Genomic DNA, 20,395 nt, shown 5'->3' on the forward strand with positions numbered 1-20,395 from the left:
CTTGATACTAGAATGATATGTGGTGTTGTACCAGTATTCAGCTAACCCCAACCAGTGAACCCAAGAGTGTGGCTTCTCTTCTACAACACATCTTAAATAGCATTGCAAGCACCGGTTGACCACTTCAGATTTCCCATCTGTTTCTGGGTGGTAAGCAGTGGAGTAGAGTAATTCAACACCCAATAATGTTAAAAATTCTTTCCAGAAGGTGCCCACAAAAATGTTCCCCTATCACTTACAATCTTAACTGGCATTGCATGCAATTTGAAAACCGAATCCAGAAACACCTCAGCTACTTTTTTAGCTGTGAAAGGATGCGATAAGGGCATAAAATGTGCATATTTACTGAGTGTATCCACCACCACTAATATGGTATCCTTCCCTTGTGAACTTGGAAGAGCCTCAATAAAATCCATAGGTAAATCTATAAAGATTGCAGTAGGCATAGGGAGACGTTGTAATAAACCAGCTGGAGAGGTATTACCTGGTTTATACTTTTGACAAGTGACACAAACTCTCACGAACTCCCTGACCTCCTTCCTCAATTTCGGCCAATAAAGCAAGGTAGAAATCCTTTTATAAGTTCCCAGGGCTCCAGAATGTCCAACAAAAGCATATTCATGGAAGATGGATAGTATTTGAGCCTTTACTCCAGCTAAATTTGAGATGAGACATTTCATTTTGCTGTTTTTCATTTGATATATGTTGAACCTGTTGATCATTCTTCCAAGATTATTTAATCTTTGCAATCAACTCCAAAGGAATTATAAAAGAAGTTAGTGCATAAGTCATTACTTCAAGCACTCTAGACAAGGCATCAGCTACTGAGTTTTCAATGCATTTCTTGTATCTAATTTCATAGTCAAAGTGCATGACCTTAGCATCCAAGCCTGCTGAGTGGGTGTAGTCAATTTTTGCTCTATCAAGTATTTCAAACTCTGGTGATCAGTTAAAATAATGAACTTCTTGCTCTGCAGATAATGATACCATTTTTTTAACTGCCATCAAAATTGCTAGTAACTCCTTTTCATAAACAGACAAGGTTTGGTATCTTGGAGATAGAGACTTGCTGATGAAGGCTATATGATGCTTTTCCTGCATTAACACTGCTCCTATGCCCACCTCTGAAGCACCTGTTTCAACAACAAAATCTTTAGTGAAGTCGGGCAAAGCTAGTACAAGTGCTGTGATCATAGAAGCCTTCAGTTTATCAAAAGCTTCACGTGCCTCTATTGTCCATCTGAATACAACACCCTTACTCACTTCTATCAAGGACTTAGCTATCAGTCCATAATTATGCACAAATCTCCTGTAGTACCCAGTCAGGCCCAAGAAACTCCTATCATGTTTAGCCGTTTTGGGTTGTGGCCAATTCTTAACTGCTTCAACCTTTCCTTCATCAGTAGCCACACCCTTTTTAGATACAACATGGCCGAGGTACTTCACTTTCTTACACCCAAAAGTGCACTTAGATCTCTTAGCTAGAAGGCATGCTTCCTCATCAACTCCATCACTACCTCAGATGCTGCTCATGTTCCTCCTTACTCCTGCTATATATGAGGATATCATCAAAGAAGACCAGAATAAACTTCCTCAAGTGCTCTCTAAAGACTGTTTTCATCAAATTCTGAAACGTAGCTGGGGTATTTGTTAAACCAAAGGGCATTACCAAGAACTCATAGTGGCCCGAATGCGTTTTAAATGCAATTTTGTGCAAATCCTCTGGTCTCATCCTCACCTGCCAATAACCAGATCTCAAGTCTATTTTTGAGAACCAAGCAGCTGCTCCCAACTCATCGAGAAGCACCTCTATTACTGGTATAGATACTTATCCTTCACAGTGATTGTATTTAAGGCTCTATAATCTACGTACATTCTCCAAGAAAAGTCCTTCTTTACTAACACTATAGGACTCGCAAAAGGGCTCTCACTATGCCTTATCACTCCAGCCTTCAACATATCATCAATCATAGATTCAATCGCATCTTTTTGTTGAGCTGCATACTTATAGGGTCTCATATTCACTGCTTCTGTCCCCTCTTCAAAATGATCTTTTGATCTTGCTCTCACTATGGAGGCAATGTTTTTGGTTCCTCAAATAAATCTGCATATTTTTCCAAAACTGAGCTGAGATTTGGCCATATCTCCTCTACACTGATCTCACAGCAACAACTAAAATCACTCTTCACCGAAGGCATCAATTAGCTGATCTTCCTTTCATTCTCATCTGCCTCTTGTTGATTTAAACGTGCAAACAATGAAGTTGATCAGCTTTTGGTCACCACAACTTCCCTTGCAACTTCACTTCCACATCAAACATTTTAAACACCATACTTAGCTTATTGAAATTCCATTTAATTTCTCCTGAGGTAGACAGACATTCCCCACCAAGTATAAGATCATAAGTCTCCAAACTAATATCATAAACCTTGGTTTAAAACACTGATCCCTGCATTTCCCATGCAAGGTTGCTACATATTTGATTACACTGCAATATCTGCCCATTAGCCACTTCCACAGCCTTAGAGCTTACTGGAATAAGCTCACAATTTATTTTCTTAGCCACCTTAGTGCTGAGGAAGTTATGAGTGCTACCTGGGTCTATCAAAATTTTCAAGGCCTTCTTCTGCCACATTCCCTTAATCCTCATTACTTGAGGTCCATCTTTCCCCAAAACCGCATGTAAGGATAATTTCAGATCACACTTCTCTTCCACTACTTCCCCTTCACTCTCTTCTTGCTCCTCACTCTTAACTACTTCTCCTAGCTCTGTTAATTGTATAACATAGGATCTTCTCTAAGAACATTGATGGTTCAGAGTGAATTTCTCATGGCACCAAAAACACTCTTTCTTTGCTCCCTTCTCATCCATTTCCTTTGGTGATAGATGCCATTCCAGTTACTCACGTTTCTTGGTTGTAATAGATAATGGTTTACTACTCGAGTAATAGCTACTACCCATTTGCACATTGCTTTGAGCTCCTTTCAGTTTTCCCCCCAAAGCTCTCACCGTTAGCTCTTGCAATTTGGCCAAGGAATACTCCTCTGCTAAACCTTTAAGCCTAAACATTCTCACCATCATCTGTAATTCATCAATCAATCCAGATAAGAAATAACTCAACGCCTGATCCTGTATAATACCAGCTCTCGGATAGAACTTATAAAACGCATCCATGTACTCCTGCAACGTTCCTTTTTACTTGAGATTTCTAAGATCGGATCTTCATACGCGTGAGCTCCAAAGCGAGTCATGCAAGCTCTCAAACCCCCGATGCCACTGAAGATTCCCTTCGAGGTGAATCAGCGCCACCCTCACTTTTTCTTCCTCCGGCACCTTCGCCACATGACAAAAATATTCTATTCTCATCATCCACCCCTCAAATACATCTCCATCAAACTCAGGGAATTCATAGCATGTAGATCTCCCCCAATCATTCCTTCTTACGCTCCAATTTCCCTCACTACTACCTTCCCCACTATCCATCGCCGATTTACTTTTTTGATTTTGCAAGTTAATCGCAACAATCGCCTACGCTAACTTCTCCATTCCCCCCCTTGGACTTGCATCACATGCTCGAGAATTCACTCATCCTTTGCTCCATTATTTCAATCACTTTCTTCTCCATTTCGGCACCTCGAGTCACCGTCCGACGTCCGTAGATCGATTGCTCTAAATACCACTTGTTACGACCTTACCACGTGATTTCCCAATCGTAAATCGTAACACACAGATCCACCACAATTCAATAAGATCACATGATAATATGCAACGTAAAATGAGAATCAACCAAGATGAACTATATTAATCGGTATGATCGAACGAGAACAACAACAATATGCAGGAATTACAAAAGGAAATGCCTTAGATCCACGATCTAAGCACAACAACAAGCACATAACACACACACGTAAAGGATGGTTGTGGTTCCCTTTTATACTCGACTACTCACACGCCTCACACATCCTTGTCACCTCACCACGCTACCTCAGCATGCTAGCTAGGACGTAGCATGCGCTATTTATTGACACAACATGGCTTTTTGAATTACCTAGGGTACTTCTACATTGCATGCATGTATGGATAGTCATGCATGCAACAGGCGCCCTCCAACGGAGCGACTCCCCGCCTGAGTCGATTGAATCTTGGTCGATTGAGAAGTAGGAGAGAACGTGTTGCCTTAAGTTCCCGACGGTGGGAGTGAAGCATGTCACAAAATCAAGCAATAATTTGGAAAGGGAGAAGAGGCGCCGTCAAGTTTGGATCTGTGAATTAGGGATTTGAGAAGAAGAAGTGAATTGGGGGAAAAGAGTTGATCGATAGAGTGGAGTATAGGATTGGGCCACTCTTTTGAGATATGTTTGGGCCAAGCTAATTAAAATGGTTGGGATGTTTTTGGTTATGAGTTGGGCTAAATAAATAATTTAAGAAGTAGGCCGATTTTTATTTTAAAAGAAGGAATGGGCTGGAATTATTAAAATGGTTGGGCCTGCAGTTTGGTTCGATTAAATCTTGGGCTCGTCAAAGTTAAACAACCAAGTAATTGATTCCATGAGAGGGTTTCTAATTAAACCCCGAGATGATGAATTAATTTCGAAAAAGATAAATGGAAAAATATTACTCCCAAAATTAATCAAATAATTTCTTAAACTTCCACATTAAATTAAATCCCCCGATTTAATTAATGTTCAAGGATCCTAGCACTTTATCTAGAAAAATAAGAGAGAATAAATGATCACGCACTTAGGATGCATTCACATTTAAGTTTTGTTGACTTCTTAAAGTGTAATTAAAGTATTACATTATTTCTAAAGGGACGTCTTCGCATGTCGTTTAAGACCAAGTCAAGGAATTTTCAGAACAAGACTTAAGCTATCGAGGTGGGCATTACTTTCAAAATGTGAACTTGCCTTTTAGCATGATTAAGTGAAAATTATGCTATTTATGTTTTTGTCATGCCGTTTATGTTTTATAGAATACATATCTGCTTAGCTATGCCAATTATGTTTAATCGAATTCGGGTCCCAGTGGGGCCGCAACCCCAACTCGAACTAGTGTACACATATGTGGATCGTGAGCTAGCTTTCAAGTTGGCCGGTCCAGTGACCGTCGTGGAATGTGGTCACATTCCCGGTTCACATACGTTTCAGATATGGTATCTATCATGAACTTAGATTGCAATCGACTTTATGAACGAAAATACTTTAGTGACTCGGGCATTTTCAAGTTAAAACCCCGAGATCAGTCAATTGGCTGACAAAACATTTTTACGGAAAATATAATTTCGGCAATGTGCCCACTGAGTATATCAAGTACTCAGCCTTGCACGTTTCTTTTCTACTTGAACGAGCGGATGGTGGTATTGAGCAATTGGTGATAATAAGTTAGCCTAAGATGTCAAATAGATCATGTCTTCATACATGATGTATTGTCTTGAACTCTTCCGCTGCAGATGTATTTCCTTTTTATGTTAGGATATTCGGAATTTGTTGTTATTGATCAAACACCAATGTCATTACTATGATCTAATTTGTGACGAACCCCTTGAGTTTGCCATGAATACCCATTTTAGTCTTACTTGTGATATAAATGTTTTACTTTCACCTTTAACCTTATAATTAGTCACGATATAGCCAATCTTACTATAACTAGTAAGTGCGGTCGTGACAGAGTGGTATCAAAGCAATGTTCTTCCGCTCTGGACCCAAGAACCTTTCTTCAAGCCTTAGTCTAGAATGGTAGTACTGGGCTGAGATATGACTAAAATGTTAAACATAACAGTTCAACACCCTGACTCGTCACGTTCAACCGCAACAAAAGAGGTAAATACATATGCTTCTTGAAATTTGTAAGGAAAAATAATTCTTAGTCATGCAAAAACTAAGTCCCTTTTCGTTTAGGGAAAAATGTATTTTTTACGAACCTTTATGAGTTGCAATGTGATACTAAGTGTTATGTGTTATGCATGATTAATTATGTAATATGTAGATCAATGTTTGTGGAAATATTAATGACTTGTATCCGGGACTATGTATGCGAACCTAGAGTGCCTAAGAAAGTATGTTAAGCTGATATATTTTTGAGCAAGTAGTAGAATAACAACTCCTTTGCCGCTTTCTAAAGCGATGAAATGAATAAGAACATGCAAGTTAGGGAAAACCCCTAATTTTAAACGAAATACGAGACGATAAATGCGAACTACGACGTACTATACTACTCTTATGTTTCGACAAAAACACGTTCAACTATATTTTTCGTTAGGGATACATATGTTGCACAAACCAAATTATATATATATATATTGTAATCGAGGCATGAGAACCTCCTTATGATCTTTTGACACGACGAATAGTCCTATGCCTTCTACTACACGCATATCAAATATTGTACTTTCTTTATATCCTACCCATCGTGATTGATATTGAGAAACCTTTTTCCTTCTATGTAGATGGCACTTCAGCGTTTTACCCACCGTAGGCCCTTTAGCGCACACACCGGTCCCGAGGCGGTTATCCGCTACTATCGGACGTATCGCCGATGCTATGGGGACTCACTGACAGAGTTCGTCGCCCACTACGGGAAACTGTGGGCCAGAGCTCACTGGCATGGGGTGACGACCTATGACGGCATTGTTAGGCTGATTGATCTGTTTCCAGAAGAGTGGCAGGACTGGATCACTGCCACCGCCAAGATCTTCATTAGGCGTCAGTTCCCAGCCTATGATCTTGTAACACCCCGGAAAATTGTGACTTTATTTTTATTATTTTTATTTGATGGCTTGTTTTATTTTAATTAATGTGGATGTTGAATGAGAATTTCTTTTGTGGAAATTGAGTCTCTATGTGTTTGAGTTAATTATGTGAAATTAGTTGTTGTGAGTTATGTGAGTTAATGTGATTAAGCTTCCAATGTGTTAATTAACTTAAATGGGATAATGCATAATCATTCTAGCCATTTTATTTGAAATTTTTGGCCCTTCTATTTATTGGAAATAATACTTTCTTTCTTGGATTTAATTAATTGCTTTGGGATATTTATCCAAATTAAATCCATACCAAATTATCCCTATGCTATTCTACATGATTTTTGACCCCTTGGCCATCCCTTGAGATTTTCGAAACCTCCTACTAATTAGGAGAAGGAATTATTTTTGTAGATTTAATTGGTATCTTGTTATCTATTTCCTTGAATTAAAATCCAAGTAAATCTTACCATATCTTGCCAAATCTCTCCATATCCTATTTTAATTAGGATTTGACCCTTTCTTTCCCTAAAACCTCATAATTTTCGCCCATATGACCTTCAATTACTTGTGGGATTAATTTATTCGTTACCTATTTTGTGGGAGTCTTTTCCTACAAGAAATTACCAAATTTAAATCCTATTCCTATTTGATTTGAGGATTTAAGTATTTTTCCTTGATTTTTCCCATTATACACGCCCCTTTTTATTTCCCCACTTGGAGATGCTTAAATTAATTTGTTACCTTATTTATGAGATACTCAATATCTTTTTACCTATTTTGTGAGTATCTTTCTCTCCAAGTAAATACCAAATAAATATCTATGCTAATTAAATAGAAATTTTTGAAAATTACTCCCCCACATACTACACGCCTATTTTCCTTTTAATGGTGGGATTTATTTATTGACCTCTATTTTATTCTTCCACAATTTTAATTGCTTTATTGTGGGATTTATCATAGACTATAAATTAAAAGAACCCTAACCCTAGCCCTCATATTTTCACCTCCCTCTTATCTCTATACCACACGTCTCTCTCTCCCTCTCTTCACCCTCTCCACAAATCCTTCACCAATTCCTTGTTCTTGCATCATTGTGGACTTGGAAACTCAAGATTCATCGAAGAATCGCATCATTCGTCATTCCTTCCTATTGTTTTTCAAGAGAAAGGTATACTTTGATTCATCTTTCTCCTTCTTACCATTGAATCCATGTTTCTTGATCCCCTCATGAATATAGTGGGTGTAGAAATCGTAGATTTAAAAATTAATCGGTTGGGAAGGATGTTTGCATGAGAAAGTATGTGTATGTGCGTGTATGTATGTGTGTGTGTGTGAGTTTGTGGATGATTCATTGGTGGATGCTATGTGTAAATAGGAGAACATGGTTGTGATGTCATTTTTGAAGCGGAAATATGTGTTGAAAGCATGAATATGTATGTGTGGATGAAAGATAGACAAACCCTAGTTTGTAAATGTTGAGCATGAAAACTGTGGTGTTCGGAGAGTAGGTTCCGATGAGTGTTTGGCGGACCAAACGATCTTACTTTGGCATAAATTTTAACTGAGTGAAATTTTAAGTGTCTTCTGTGTTGTGTCAAAATTTCAGCCTCTTTTGATTAAAGATGAATTTTTAACGAATTTTTTAATTGAACTGCACAGTCCTGTCAGAATTTGTATTCTCATCCAGTGAGTTTCATTTTTGTTTTTGACCGACCTAAAGATGTGATTTTCGTGAGCATTTTTAACTGGATGAACCTTGATGTGTGTACTGTGTGGTGACCAAATTTTAGCTTCAAATGATATCGGATGGATTTTTAATAATTTTCACAAAACGACTGCTCTGTTCTGCCAGATTCATGTCTTGATTGAAATAGTCTTGTTGGCAAGTTTTGAATGAAATACATGATACATGTGTGAGTAAGAACTTATCCTATGATGTGATTATGTGTTGCACGTTGATGTATGCCAAAGGGTTCGTATCGTTTATGATGGTGAACGTTGGGATGGGCAATATGAGAAAACGATGAAAGGAACGATAGGGCATGCATGAGTAATGTGTTGATAGAAAACTGATTATGTTGTATTATGTGGTTATGATGTTGATAAGGGTTGTTGTGCGTACGTGGGTACGAAGAGCAAGGATTTCAATAAAGTTGTGAACCGTGTTTGTACGCAATCGAGGTTGGCCTTCTAACTAAGTATTTTGTGGGCTTTCTTTTACTAAACTCTTTTACGCTTTCAAATGTATGATACGGTGTTATAAGGGTGGTTTAAAGTGTTATGTTATGCCATGATTGTTTTGACGTTGAGATTGTTGTCTGATGCCTAGTTCGTTTGAGCTTGCTCCGTTAGACTATAGGGCTATGTGTGAAACGAATTCGGGTCTGAGTAGGGCCTCAAACCCTATCAGGCTGTGTACACAGGTGGGATCGGGAGCCGTCCTTGCTAGTTGGCCGGTCTCGTGGGCGAATAGTGTGGCTACACTTTCGTCGCACTATGGTAAGAGGATGTGATTGATTAATTGTGGAGAAAGTGGGGAGATTGTTTTGATTGGCCAGTCTATGAAAATGTTTTGTGATACTCGATGATATTCTTTTCTAAAATGTTAAAACTCGAGTTCACTATAGTATGGATGACATTACTTTTATCAAATATTTTGGCGTGTGTCCAGTGAGTATGTCAAGTACGCAGCCCTGCATATGTTTTCTTTATGTGCAGGTTGAGCGATGATGTCAAGTACTCAGCCATGCATATGTTTTCTTTGTTTAAGATGTTGTCTTTCATTGTTTTCTCCTTCTTCTTCCCCGTTCCTTAGTCCCTTCCCTAGTCACGATTTCCCCGTCTGTACTATCCTTAGCAAGGGCGGTCGTGACAGATCTAGTGGGTGATATGCCTAGGTTCTTGGGCGCTGTGCCAGCCGAGTGTTTCCAGTATCGCGACGGACCGCCATCAGACTTTGCAGTACCCAGGAGCGACAGGTTCATGAACTTACCCCCATGGGAACTTCTGGGGAGAAGAAGTGGAGACTATGAGGAGGGACAGTCATCCCGAGCACCCGCCGGCAAGAGGAACCGGGCATAGAGTGAGGGCAACCATGAGCCCGAGGAGGAGGCCGAGCCGGTGGGGAATGGCTAAGGGAATGATGATGACGCTGATGGCCCCGAGGATGAGGTAGATCCGATGGGGAATGGTACCGGGGACGGTGACGGTGACGAGGACCCAGAGGAGGAGGGCGGATGATGATGAGCTAGATGATGAGGACTTCAACGAGGAGGATACTGAGGATGATCATGAGGAGGGAGAGATAGAGGTGGACGACCCCGAGGAGATGCCACAGATCGAGGATCTCGAGGGCAAAGTTCGTCCTCCCACTTTCCGCTGGACCTCCGCCCGAGATACCCTCATGAAAGACTCGCATCTTCCTAGTCTTTACTTTCATCATTTTCATTTGTCGTTGTGGCTTACTCAAGTTGGATCGTCAAACTGACCCAGCCAGCCTATATATACCTGCTACCTGTAAACTGCAGGTAAGTGGATCCAGTAAAAGCCCAGGCTGATCAACTCGACATGGATTCGACTTTGAGTGAGATGAACCGAAGATCTAAAAAGATGTGTTCTCTCAAAACCTTAACCCACTAATACTATTAACTAGTATAGGGAAGTAAGGATCGATCCCACAGAGATGAGGCGTTTTGGCGATTTGTTTGCTTGACTCGACTTGGAGATGGCTGCGGCCACGCTTTCTAGGGGGTAGGTTAAGTTAACTACTAGACTTGAGAAAATAAACTTAACTAAACTGATCAACTTGCAGGACGAAGCTAAACTACTTGATCAACTTAAATAAACTTTCCATAAATGGACAAATAGAATAAACGGGGACTGTCAGTCCCCTGCAAAAAGCACTGTAAAGTAAAAACTTTCTAACAACTTCATCTTCTTCAACAAATCAACATGAAAAACATAGTAAATAACAGATCTGAAAAGTTAAGGAAGATGAAACATCAGAACAACTCATAAAATTAAATCTACTCCTAAGATCTAAACTACGACTACGTAAAACTCAAAACTAACTCATGCTCATGCATGAAAAGAAACATAAACTACTAGATCCAAACATACTAAAGACTCTCAACCATAAAACATCAGATCTGATCAAATCAAAACAGAACAAAACATTTCTAAGCTAAGACATGCAAAATAAAAGGGAAGTCGAAAGCAGATCTGAACACATCATACATGAAACAGAACGCAGAACCTGGAATAACATCAAAAGTAAATTGAAAGCAAAACAAAGAAAGCAGGAAATTGTTTCATCACCCCTTCTCAGAGTGGAATAACAGAACCGAAAGCTAAAATGCAGGAAACTACAACAAACTACTAGCTGAAACTAAACTAAGCTAAGACCAAGTGTGTGTGTGTGCAAGGAATCAAGAACAAGAAATGAAAAGAGCACTGATTTTAGCCCTAGAAGATAGTTGAATTCCTAAAGATATTCTAACTACGAAAGCTTTTGAGACCCCCTCCCTACACTACTGGTTGAGTCTCTCTTTTCTTCATGTGTTGGGCTTCCTTTATATAGAGAGGCGTAGGGCTCTGATCCCTAGGGTACCATCCTCTCTGCAATGTCATTGCTGCCCTTCACATTTTGTAGGTGGGGTCTCTCGCTCTATCTTCCAATGTAGAACTCCTGCTGGCTCCGTTTGATTTCTGACTTGATCAACTCAATGCCGCAGTTTTTGCCTTCTTTTCTTGATTCGTGCTTCCGCCCAACGATTTGCTCTATCTTCTGAAAATGACGGATTTCACACACACCTAGCTCAAAAGTAGACGTTAGTTCATGGTTTTGAGTGCATTATTACCACAGAACACATGCATGAAACGAGCCTCACCAAACTGCTCACAGTTAACCCATACTTGTCCTCAAGTATGAAAGAAAAGAAAAAGAAAAGGGGTAAGTTTCAATGCATGGTTCTTATTCAAAAAGCAACATAAAACAAAAACAAAACTTAAAAGACCTAGAAAAGAAAAAACACAAAAGTAAGCTAAACACATTGACAAATAAAATAAAAGATAGAAATGATAAAACTGGTTTATGTTGTTTGACAATTGTCCCCACAAGCTTAAGGTTAATCTAATCGTCTACAGTCTCAAATTCCTTTCTATCCCCTCTTCTACTTAATCGTGCTTGTCCGTTTGTCAAGATAGATTCTATCCTTTCTCTTGTTGGATCACTCGGTCACTCAATCCACCAGAATTGTTAGGACCATTCTCTCATTCATTTTTCCATACCATTGATGCTAGAGTTCTATTGACAGAAGCTAACTCCTTAAGGTCTTTATTTAGGTTGTAATGGGGTAGGGGTTGAAGTGTATAAAGGTGAGGGTCCTATGGGTTCTAAGTTCATGATGTATATAGAAGTGTGAATGACATGTGAACTTAAGGACAAAACTAGAACAATCTCCCTATGTACAATCTAAAACTTTGGAACTACCCCTGGCTATTTTGGCCTTTTTTTAAAAAACTCTTCTTAGGGTCAGGTTACATCATTTCCTGCCCTCTCTTTCTCTCTTTTCTATTTTCTCTTTCTCTTTTTTTTGTGTGGGTCAGGTTACAATGTTTCCTGCCCTTTTTCTTTGTATCTTTCTTTTTTAATACTCCCATGTTTCACAATCTATTTTCTATCCCTAAATGGTGAGTTACCATAGCCTATCCCCTTGTTCACATGACATGAATGCTAAGGGATTCCAAAGAAGGGATTATCAAATTTAAGGCTCAAAGGTGTAACTAGGGGGTGCCTTTACATTGAGGCAGGTTTATCTGGTTCGAAAGAATTTGGCTCAACTGGTTATTCATATTGCTTTTAGTCCTTGCAGGGATCAATCAAACTCGACGTCCGGCTGAAGGTTTTTGCGGTGGGACGGAGGTGGAGTCTTGTCCATTCTTTTTGGCTGAAAAGGTATTTTGCAGAAGGTGGATAGCGAGGGGATTAGGGTGTTGTTTAGTTCTTTTTTTTTCTTTGAGGATAGGCTTCTAATTTGGGTGGGGATATGAAAAGACGGGAGGAATTTTGTTTAGATATCGATGGAGGAAGGTGAAACGATCTCCGTGACATCAGCGCATGTTTGCCTTCCTGCGCCAAAATTCAAAAATTCGAGGATTTATAATATTCCTTTAATTTTTTTCCTTTTTATGCTTTCTCTCGGGTAAAAGGCAAAAGCGCACAATAATTTTATTTTTTCACTTAATTGCTAAAACTGTGCTAAAAAAATAAGGTAAAATTGAAAATTTTTGTTAAACACTGGTAGACAATCTTCGAGATTGATTTCCAATTAAATTTCAAAAAATATTTTTTTTGTTTTCTAAAAATTAATCTTTTTTTGTTTTGGAAATTTTTCTTAAAAAACGAGGGATAAAATAAAAACATTTATTCCGGGTTGTGGACAAATTCTCTGAATTTACTTGAGCACAGTTGAGTATGTAATATTTCCGAGAACTTCCCAGCAAACACTTATTTAACTGATCAAGCTGAGTATGTATAATGGGATTTCTCCAACTACACAAACAGCTGACTTATTTCTTTTTCTCTTTTTAGATAGACTGACAAGGGAAAAGTTATAAGACATGATATTCCCTGAAACTTTGTAGCTCCAAGGATGTGGTGGATTAATTACGTTGCAAGCTTGCACTTGCTCTTTTGACCTGCTTTGACTCTCACCAAAACTTGAGAAATAGTACATTCTGCTAATTAATCATCTTTGCACCTCTGCATACATGGTTCGGCAGCTTCCTTTCTTCCTCGTAGTCATCCATCCTCCGGTTCCCATTGCCCCTATCACAATTGACAGGATCAAGTGAATACGAGTCCTTTCTCAACTTGATCAGCTCAGATGTCGGCAAACATTTATGGGAACAGTCATCTTTTGGAGATCCGGAGTTAACTCTTCTTCTTTCTATCCAACGATTTTTTTTAGGTACATCACCATGGCACCTCGTTTTTTCTTGTGATTCTTGTACGCCCTCTGAATCTTCTTCTTCTCTTTGGGACGTAATCCAGAGTAAGGAGGCTTCTCCATCCTAAGCGGCTCCGGCCATGGTTGCAGCTGCACCCAGTAGATATCTCTTGCAGCTTTTCTCCTCGATCTTTCTTCCCCCTTCAGCTCTGGTTTTTCCTCTTCATAGCCACACCTCTCAGACTCGTCGATCACTAGAGGTGGTCTCTCTGTAGGTGTACTCTCTTCTTTCACCGCAATTGTGAATTCATCCACCTTCTCGTTGGGCACATGCACTTTTTCTGACTGGAGATAGAAAAGTGTATTGTCGAGTCCAACATCATGCCCAATGACCTCTTCTCCTTTCTCTTGCGGTTCATCGTGTGCCTCCTCCAGAATTTCCTTTCCTGCTTTATCATCAGGAGGTGTGGTGATCGATTCTTCTTCGTCAACAGTTTCTATCGTTTCCCGCGGTGCCTCTGACTTTTGCTTAACCTCGAGTGGTTTTTCTTCCTCGGCTTCCTTCTCCTTACTCTCATTCTCCTCAGACCTTGTTCTGTTCTCTTGTATCTCCTTCATCATCTCGGTCAGTAGAGTGACCTATCTGATCATGTCACCTATGTTGGACTACTGTTTATCATGAGTGTGCTGTATTTCCATCACCAATTCATCATTTGACCTTGTGCAGCTCCTCATGTTCTGCTGGGATACAACCAATCCTTCACTCTCTCCTTCTGTAGAATTTGCATAATGATTTTCATCCAATGGTGGTCCAAAATTCTGTTGAGGTTGAGGTTGGTTTTATGGTAATGGGTATCTTGAGTTTGCCAGCCTTCATCCGACCATACAGGGAAGTGATCCCCTGCCTGGGAAGGGTAGGTCTGATAAGGATGACTTGGGAATGAAGGGTAATGGCTGGAGTTGTCAGGTTGGTATGTTGGTGGGTTGAACTCATGGCTTTGAAATTCAGGGTAAGTTGGTGGTGTGGATATCCCATTTGCCAAGAGGGTGTTAGGGTGGAGGTTGGATAGGGCACTGTATGGTATGGGAAAGGTGTGCATTCTTTCGCCCGGCTCCATTCTCCACAGTGTGGGTATTCCTGTTGGTACACCTCTGCTTGACTTCTACGGTTCCAGCTTGTATTTGAGTTCCAGAATTCCCCTGTATTATGACGATGGTTCACTTGATCACTAATTGGAGTGTTTCTTCTAGCTTGTCAATCCGGCTCTCCAGTACATAGCCCTTGTCTTATGTGGGAGTACTGTTCACTTTTTCTTGCACTGTGGCCACGGACGTATCACCGTACTCCCTCTTTGCGTTAGCAGTTTTTTCAGGACAATCTTGGCCTTACTCAGCCTTAGCTTGTAGAAACTCCCTCCACTTGATGAGTTCACTAGGTCTTTGCTCTTTGCATCCATTCCGTCATAGAATATTGAGTAGACCTCCACTTCCATCAGATTGTGATTCGGGCATGCATCTAGAAGGCCCTGGTATCTGTGCTAATATTTGCCCAGGCTCTCACCATACCCTGAGTAGCTTCTCTGATTTCCCTTCGGAGTGCATTTGTTTTTGCTGCTGGAATAAATTGGTTAAGGAACTCCATTTTGAATTCTGGCCATGTTTTGATGTTGTTGGGTTCCAATCCTCTAAACCAGGCATCCGCTTCGTTCTTCAAAGAGAGGGAAATGATTCTCAGCTTGAGATCCTCCTCACTTGTCCCTTCTGGTCTTCTCTGCACTCTGCAAATTTTGTCAAACTCAAGAAGGAATTCAATTGGGCTTTCAGCATCAGTTCCTAAAAAGGTAGGTAAGATGGCTAACACTTCTGGGTCCACATACACCGCTTCCTACCCCTTAGTGATAGATATGGAAAATGTCAGCTCGTTCACCAAGTGGGCATAGATTGAACCTATCTCCATATCTTCTTTCTGATTGCAGACCATGGTGGTCTCCTCCTTAGTTTCCTCCTTGTCTGAGGCGGCTATTGATTCAAGCGGACTCACAAAGGTCTAGTTGCGAAGAAATTATGGATAAGTTGTCGTAGGATGTTTAGATCTGAAAGATGAGTTATTAATTCTGCATAACTATGGGTGAGTCTCTTGTTTACGTAAGTGTAGTTTAGATCTTAGGAGTAGATTTAAGTTTAAAAGTTGTTATGATGTTTTATTGTTCAGATCTGCTTTCACTCTACTTTTCATGTTGATTCTGTGAAGAAGATGAAGTTGTTAGAAAAGTTTTACTTCACAGTACATTTTGCAGGAGACTGGCAGTCGTCCATTTTATCCTATTTGCCCATTTCGGGAAAGTTTTAGTTGAGTTGATCAGGTAAATTTAGCTAAGTTTTAGCAAGTGGATCAGTTTAGTAGTTTAGTCTCTCAAGTCAAGTAGTTAACTTAACCCACCCCTGCAAAGCGTGACCACAGCCATTCCCATTTCGTGTCTTCAAACAAATGTAAAACACACCATCTCTGTGGGATCAATCCTTACTTCCCTATACTAGTTAATAGTATTGTAGGTTAAGGTTTTGAGAGCGCTTTTGATGCTCCTCCATTCATCTCTTTCGAGTCAGATTACGTTAAGTTGATCAGCCTGTGCCTCTACTGGATCCACTAACTGATATTTGCAGGTAGAGGGAATACATTTGGCCAGCTGGATCAATTCGACAGTCCAAATTGAACAGTTCACAATGATAAGATAAAGAGATGAAGGAATGCACAAAGTAAGCAGTTTTCAAATGGCGCCGTTGTCGGGGATGATGGCTCTTATCCTATATTTCTTGTAACACACTTTGGTGTGAATATTTTAAATATTTTTCTATTTCTTTCTTTTGATTGCAGCTTAGAGACAGCTCAAGGAGACAACAGTGAAGAATCAATGACCTTGTCTATGTGGATCGACTGCTTAACCCACTGGTGTGAACCAAGGGGGCAACTGGAGCGAGGTGACACTTAGATAGGCGGAGCGTCTCAGGTTTTGTTAAAGAATTTTAGTTTACATTTTGTAAATAAACTCTTTGTTGTTTTTTGTTTACCACAGTTGGAAAGCACCGAGTTCAAAAGACAAATAGAAGAAGAGGTGGAACCAAGCACTGATCAATTCAACACACACATTATTACGACAAGCAACTCGGATTCCAGCAGCAAAGAATGTCAGGACATCACCTTCGTGAGTCCGCTTGAATCAATTAGACCTCAAGCGAGGAGGAACCACGATGGTTTGTGATCCGGAAGATGATCTGGAGATAGGTTCACTCTATGCCTATTCGAAGGAAGAACCAACATCTACCATCACCACCACTCAGGGGCAGAAAGCGGTGCATGTGAAACCAGAAGTACTTGCCATCTTACCTACTTTTTCGAGAGCTAGTGATGACAGCCCAATTGAATTCCTCCATGAGTTCAGCAAAATTTGCAGAGTGCAGAAAAGGCCAAAGGGGTCAAGTGAGGAGGATTTCAAGTTGAGAGTTGTTCCCTTCTCTTTGAAGGGAGAAGCAGAGACTTGGTTTAGAAGATTGGAAACCAACATCATCAAGACGTGGTCAGATTTCAAGGGAGAATTCCTAAACCAAATCTGCGGCGAAAACAAATGCACTCCGAAGGGGAATCAGAGAAGCTACCCAAGGGTATGATGAGAGCTTGAGCAAATATTGGCATAGATACAGAGGTCTTCTGGATGCTTGCCCAAATCACAACCTGATGGAAGTAGAGATCTACTCACGGTTCTACAAAGGGATGGATGCAAAGAGCAAGGACCTAGTGAACTCATCAAGCGGGGGAAGTGTCTACAAACTAAGGTTGAGTAAGGCTAAGATTGTCCTGGAAAGGCTTCTAAGTGCAAAACGAGAGTACGATGATACATCAATCACCCTATCTCAAGGGAGTATGATGAGTACTCCCACGAAAGACAATGATAATCTGCTGAAAAGCTGGATTGACAAGCTAGAGGAAACACTCAATGATTGAGTCAAGCCAACCGCAAGCCCTTCCAATCCAAACCCACATCCAGACTGATTAAGAGAGTCATCGCCAGAATACAGATGAGATCTGGAGTTCGAATAGGAACTGGAATCCTGGAGGACAAGCAGGGGTACGACAATATGAATATCTACACAGTGGAGAATGAGGGAGCAGGAGAGCTCTATCTCAATGGAGTTGGGCAGAAGGATACCCACCTTTCCCATACCATACAGAACCCTATCCGACTTCCACCCAAATGCCCACTTGGCAAATGGGATATCCAGACTACCAGCCTTACCCTGAATTTCAAAGCCATGAGTTCAGCCCACCGACATACCAACCTGTCTATTCCAGTCATTGCCCTTCATGAGGTCGAATGATGAACTGGTGATGGGGATGCAGACGGCTCACAATAAGCATAAGTCTAGCATAGCCGAAATGATCAAACAAGCATCTCTATTAGCAGACATCATGAAATGGATACAAGAGGACAGAGCAAGGCCTGAGGTGAATGAGAAAAAGGTGAATGGAGAAGTTGTGAGCGAGCCCGAGGAACAAGAACCATCGAATGCGGAGGAAAAGTCAGAGGCACTACCGGAGAAATAAGGGAAGGTAGAGGCGGTCGAGGTAAAACCAGCAAATGAGACACCAACCGAAGAAGAGTCGATTACCACACCTCCAAATGACGAAGCATCACAGGAAATTCCAGAGGAAGATAAGGATGAACCTCGAGAAGAAGAAGGGGTCATCGAGTGTGGTGTGGAATTCGGCAACACATTATTCTACCTCCAAACAAGAGCGGTGCATGTACTCGGTGAGAAGGTGGGGAAATTCGTGGCTGCGGTGGAAGGAAAGAATGCACCGGCAGAGAGACCACCTCCAGTGATCGACAAGCTTCATGGGTGTTGCGAAGAAGAAGGACTGAAGCTGAAAGAAGAAAGGCTCAAAAGAAGAGCTGCAAGATTTACCTACTGGGTACAACTAGAGCCATGGCCAGAACAACTTAGGATGAAAGAACATCCTAACCCTGGACTATGCCCCAAGGAAAATAATAAGGTCCAAGGGACATACAAGAATAACAAGAAAAAGCGGGCAGCCATGTTGGTGATGTACCTCCAGAAAAATCAGTGGATAGGGAGGAGAAGAATTATTCAGGATCTCCAGTTGATGACCATTCCCATAAAGGTTTGCCGACTTCTGAACTGATCAAGTCAGGAAAAGACTCAAGACCACTTGATCCAGTTATTTGCAAGGGTGGCAACGGAAACAGAGGATGGATGACTATGAGAAGGAAAGGAAGCTGTCAGAACAAAAGCATAAAGGTGCAGAGATGATCGACTAGACAGAAAGTACTACTTCTCAAGTCTCGGTGGAAATTGAAGCGAGTCAAGCTCAGACATGCAAGTTTCAGGGAGTATCCTGCCTTATGACTTTTTTTTCTTTGATAATCCATCTAAAAAGGAAAATAATAAATAAATCAGCAGTATGTGTAGCGGTGAAACTCCACTATGCGCACTCAGCTTGATCAAATAAATAAATGGTCGCTAGGCACTTCTCGGAAATTTACTTACTCAGCTCAATACACATGTGTGAGTAGAGTACTTGATCAAGCGGATTTCGAAAGTTGCCTACAACCTAAAATAAAGTTTTTATTTGTCTCTTCTTTTTACTTTAAGAAAATCCCAAACAAATTAATTTTTAGAAAATAACAAAAAAAATTTCAAAAAAAAAATTTGGACGTATCTTGAAGGAATTTAAATGAAACTCAATCTCGGAGATCTTCTACTAGTGCTTCACAAATCCTTTCATTTTTCTACCTTATTTTAAGCATGGTTTTAGTTAAATAAGTGAAAAAGAAAGTTATTGTGCACTTTTGTCTTTTAACCGGGAGAAATCTAAAAAAGGAAAAAATAAAAGGAAATATCATAAACTCTCGAAATTTGAATTTTGGCGCAGGAATGCGAACAGGTGCCGATATCACGGATATCGTTTCACCTTCCTCCGTTGTTATCTAAACATACCCCTCTTCATCTTTTCGTATCTCAGCCGAATTTGACTGTCGATTCTCAAAACCCTCGAACCCTAATCCCTTCCTTCTCAACTCTCTGCAAAATATCTTTTCAGCCAAAAAAATGGATAAACCCTCGACATCCGGTCTACCACAGAAACCTTCCACCGGACGTCGAGTTCGGTTGATTCCCACAACCCCTAAGCCAGAGGGCACAGTGATTCCCACCTCACAACCGAGGATGCTCCCGAATGTTGGTACATCTCAGCCACCGGAGACGTCCGCGGGCAATTTGTACTCAGAAATCATTAGGGAGGCAATGGCCAAGCTAACTCGTGTCGGAACCAATACGGGAGAGACAAACTCTAGCAAGAGTTTAAGCGAAGCTGCAACCCTGTCGGGCACCCTGACTAACCCTACACCTTCGTCCTCATTCGGATTCAGCACAGACGATGAAGACGGAGCAGAGGAAGGCCAGGAGAAGAAGAGAACCGGTCGGACTTTCAAGGAAATCGCGTTTGAAGTGATTCGGGAGATACGCGAAACTGAAGAGAAGGAGAAAAGAAAATCAAAATAAAGGCAAGGTTCGAAGGAGCCGCTGCAAATTCCTACAGAAGCGTCCAAGAGGGAACCCCGAGAAGATCCCATCAGAGAAATCTATGATTTGACGGGGACAGATGAAGAGGAAGCAGCTGCATCG

The 20,395-nt window shown here is 40.6% G+C and overlaps 1 protein-coding gene across 1 annotated transcript; it reads right to left on the bottom strand.

The window, feature by feature from the left end:
- Positions 1-13,693: 13,693 nt before the first annotated feature.
- LOC121769111 lies at positions 13,694-14,314 on the bottom strand. Its single transcript, XM_042165841.1, has one exon. It carries the CDS (start codon positions 14,312-14,314, stop codon positions 13,694-13,696), a length of 621 nt encoding a protein of 206 aa, XP_042021775.1.
- Positions 14,315-20,395: the final 6,081 nt, after the last annotated feature.

Source organism: Salvia splendens, chromosome 1, assembly GCF_004379255.2.
Source record: "Salvia splendens isolate huo1 chromosome 1, SspV2, whole genome shotgun sequence".
NCBI classification, from domain to species: Eukaryota; Viridiplantae; Streptophyta; class Magnoliopsida; order Lamiales; family Lamiaceae; genus Salvia; species Salvia splendens.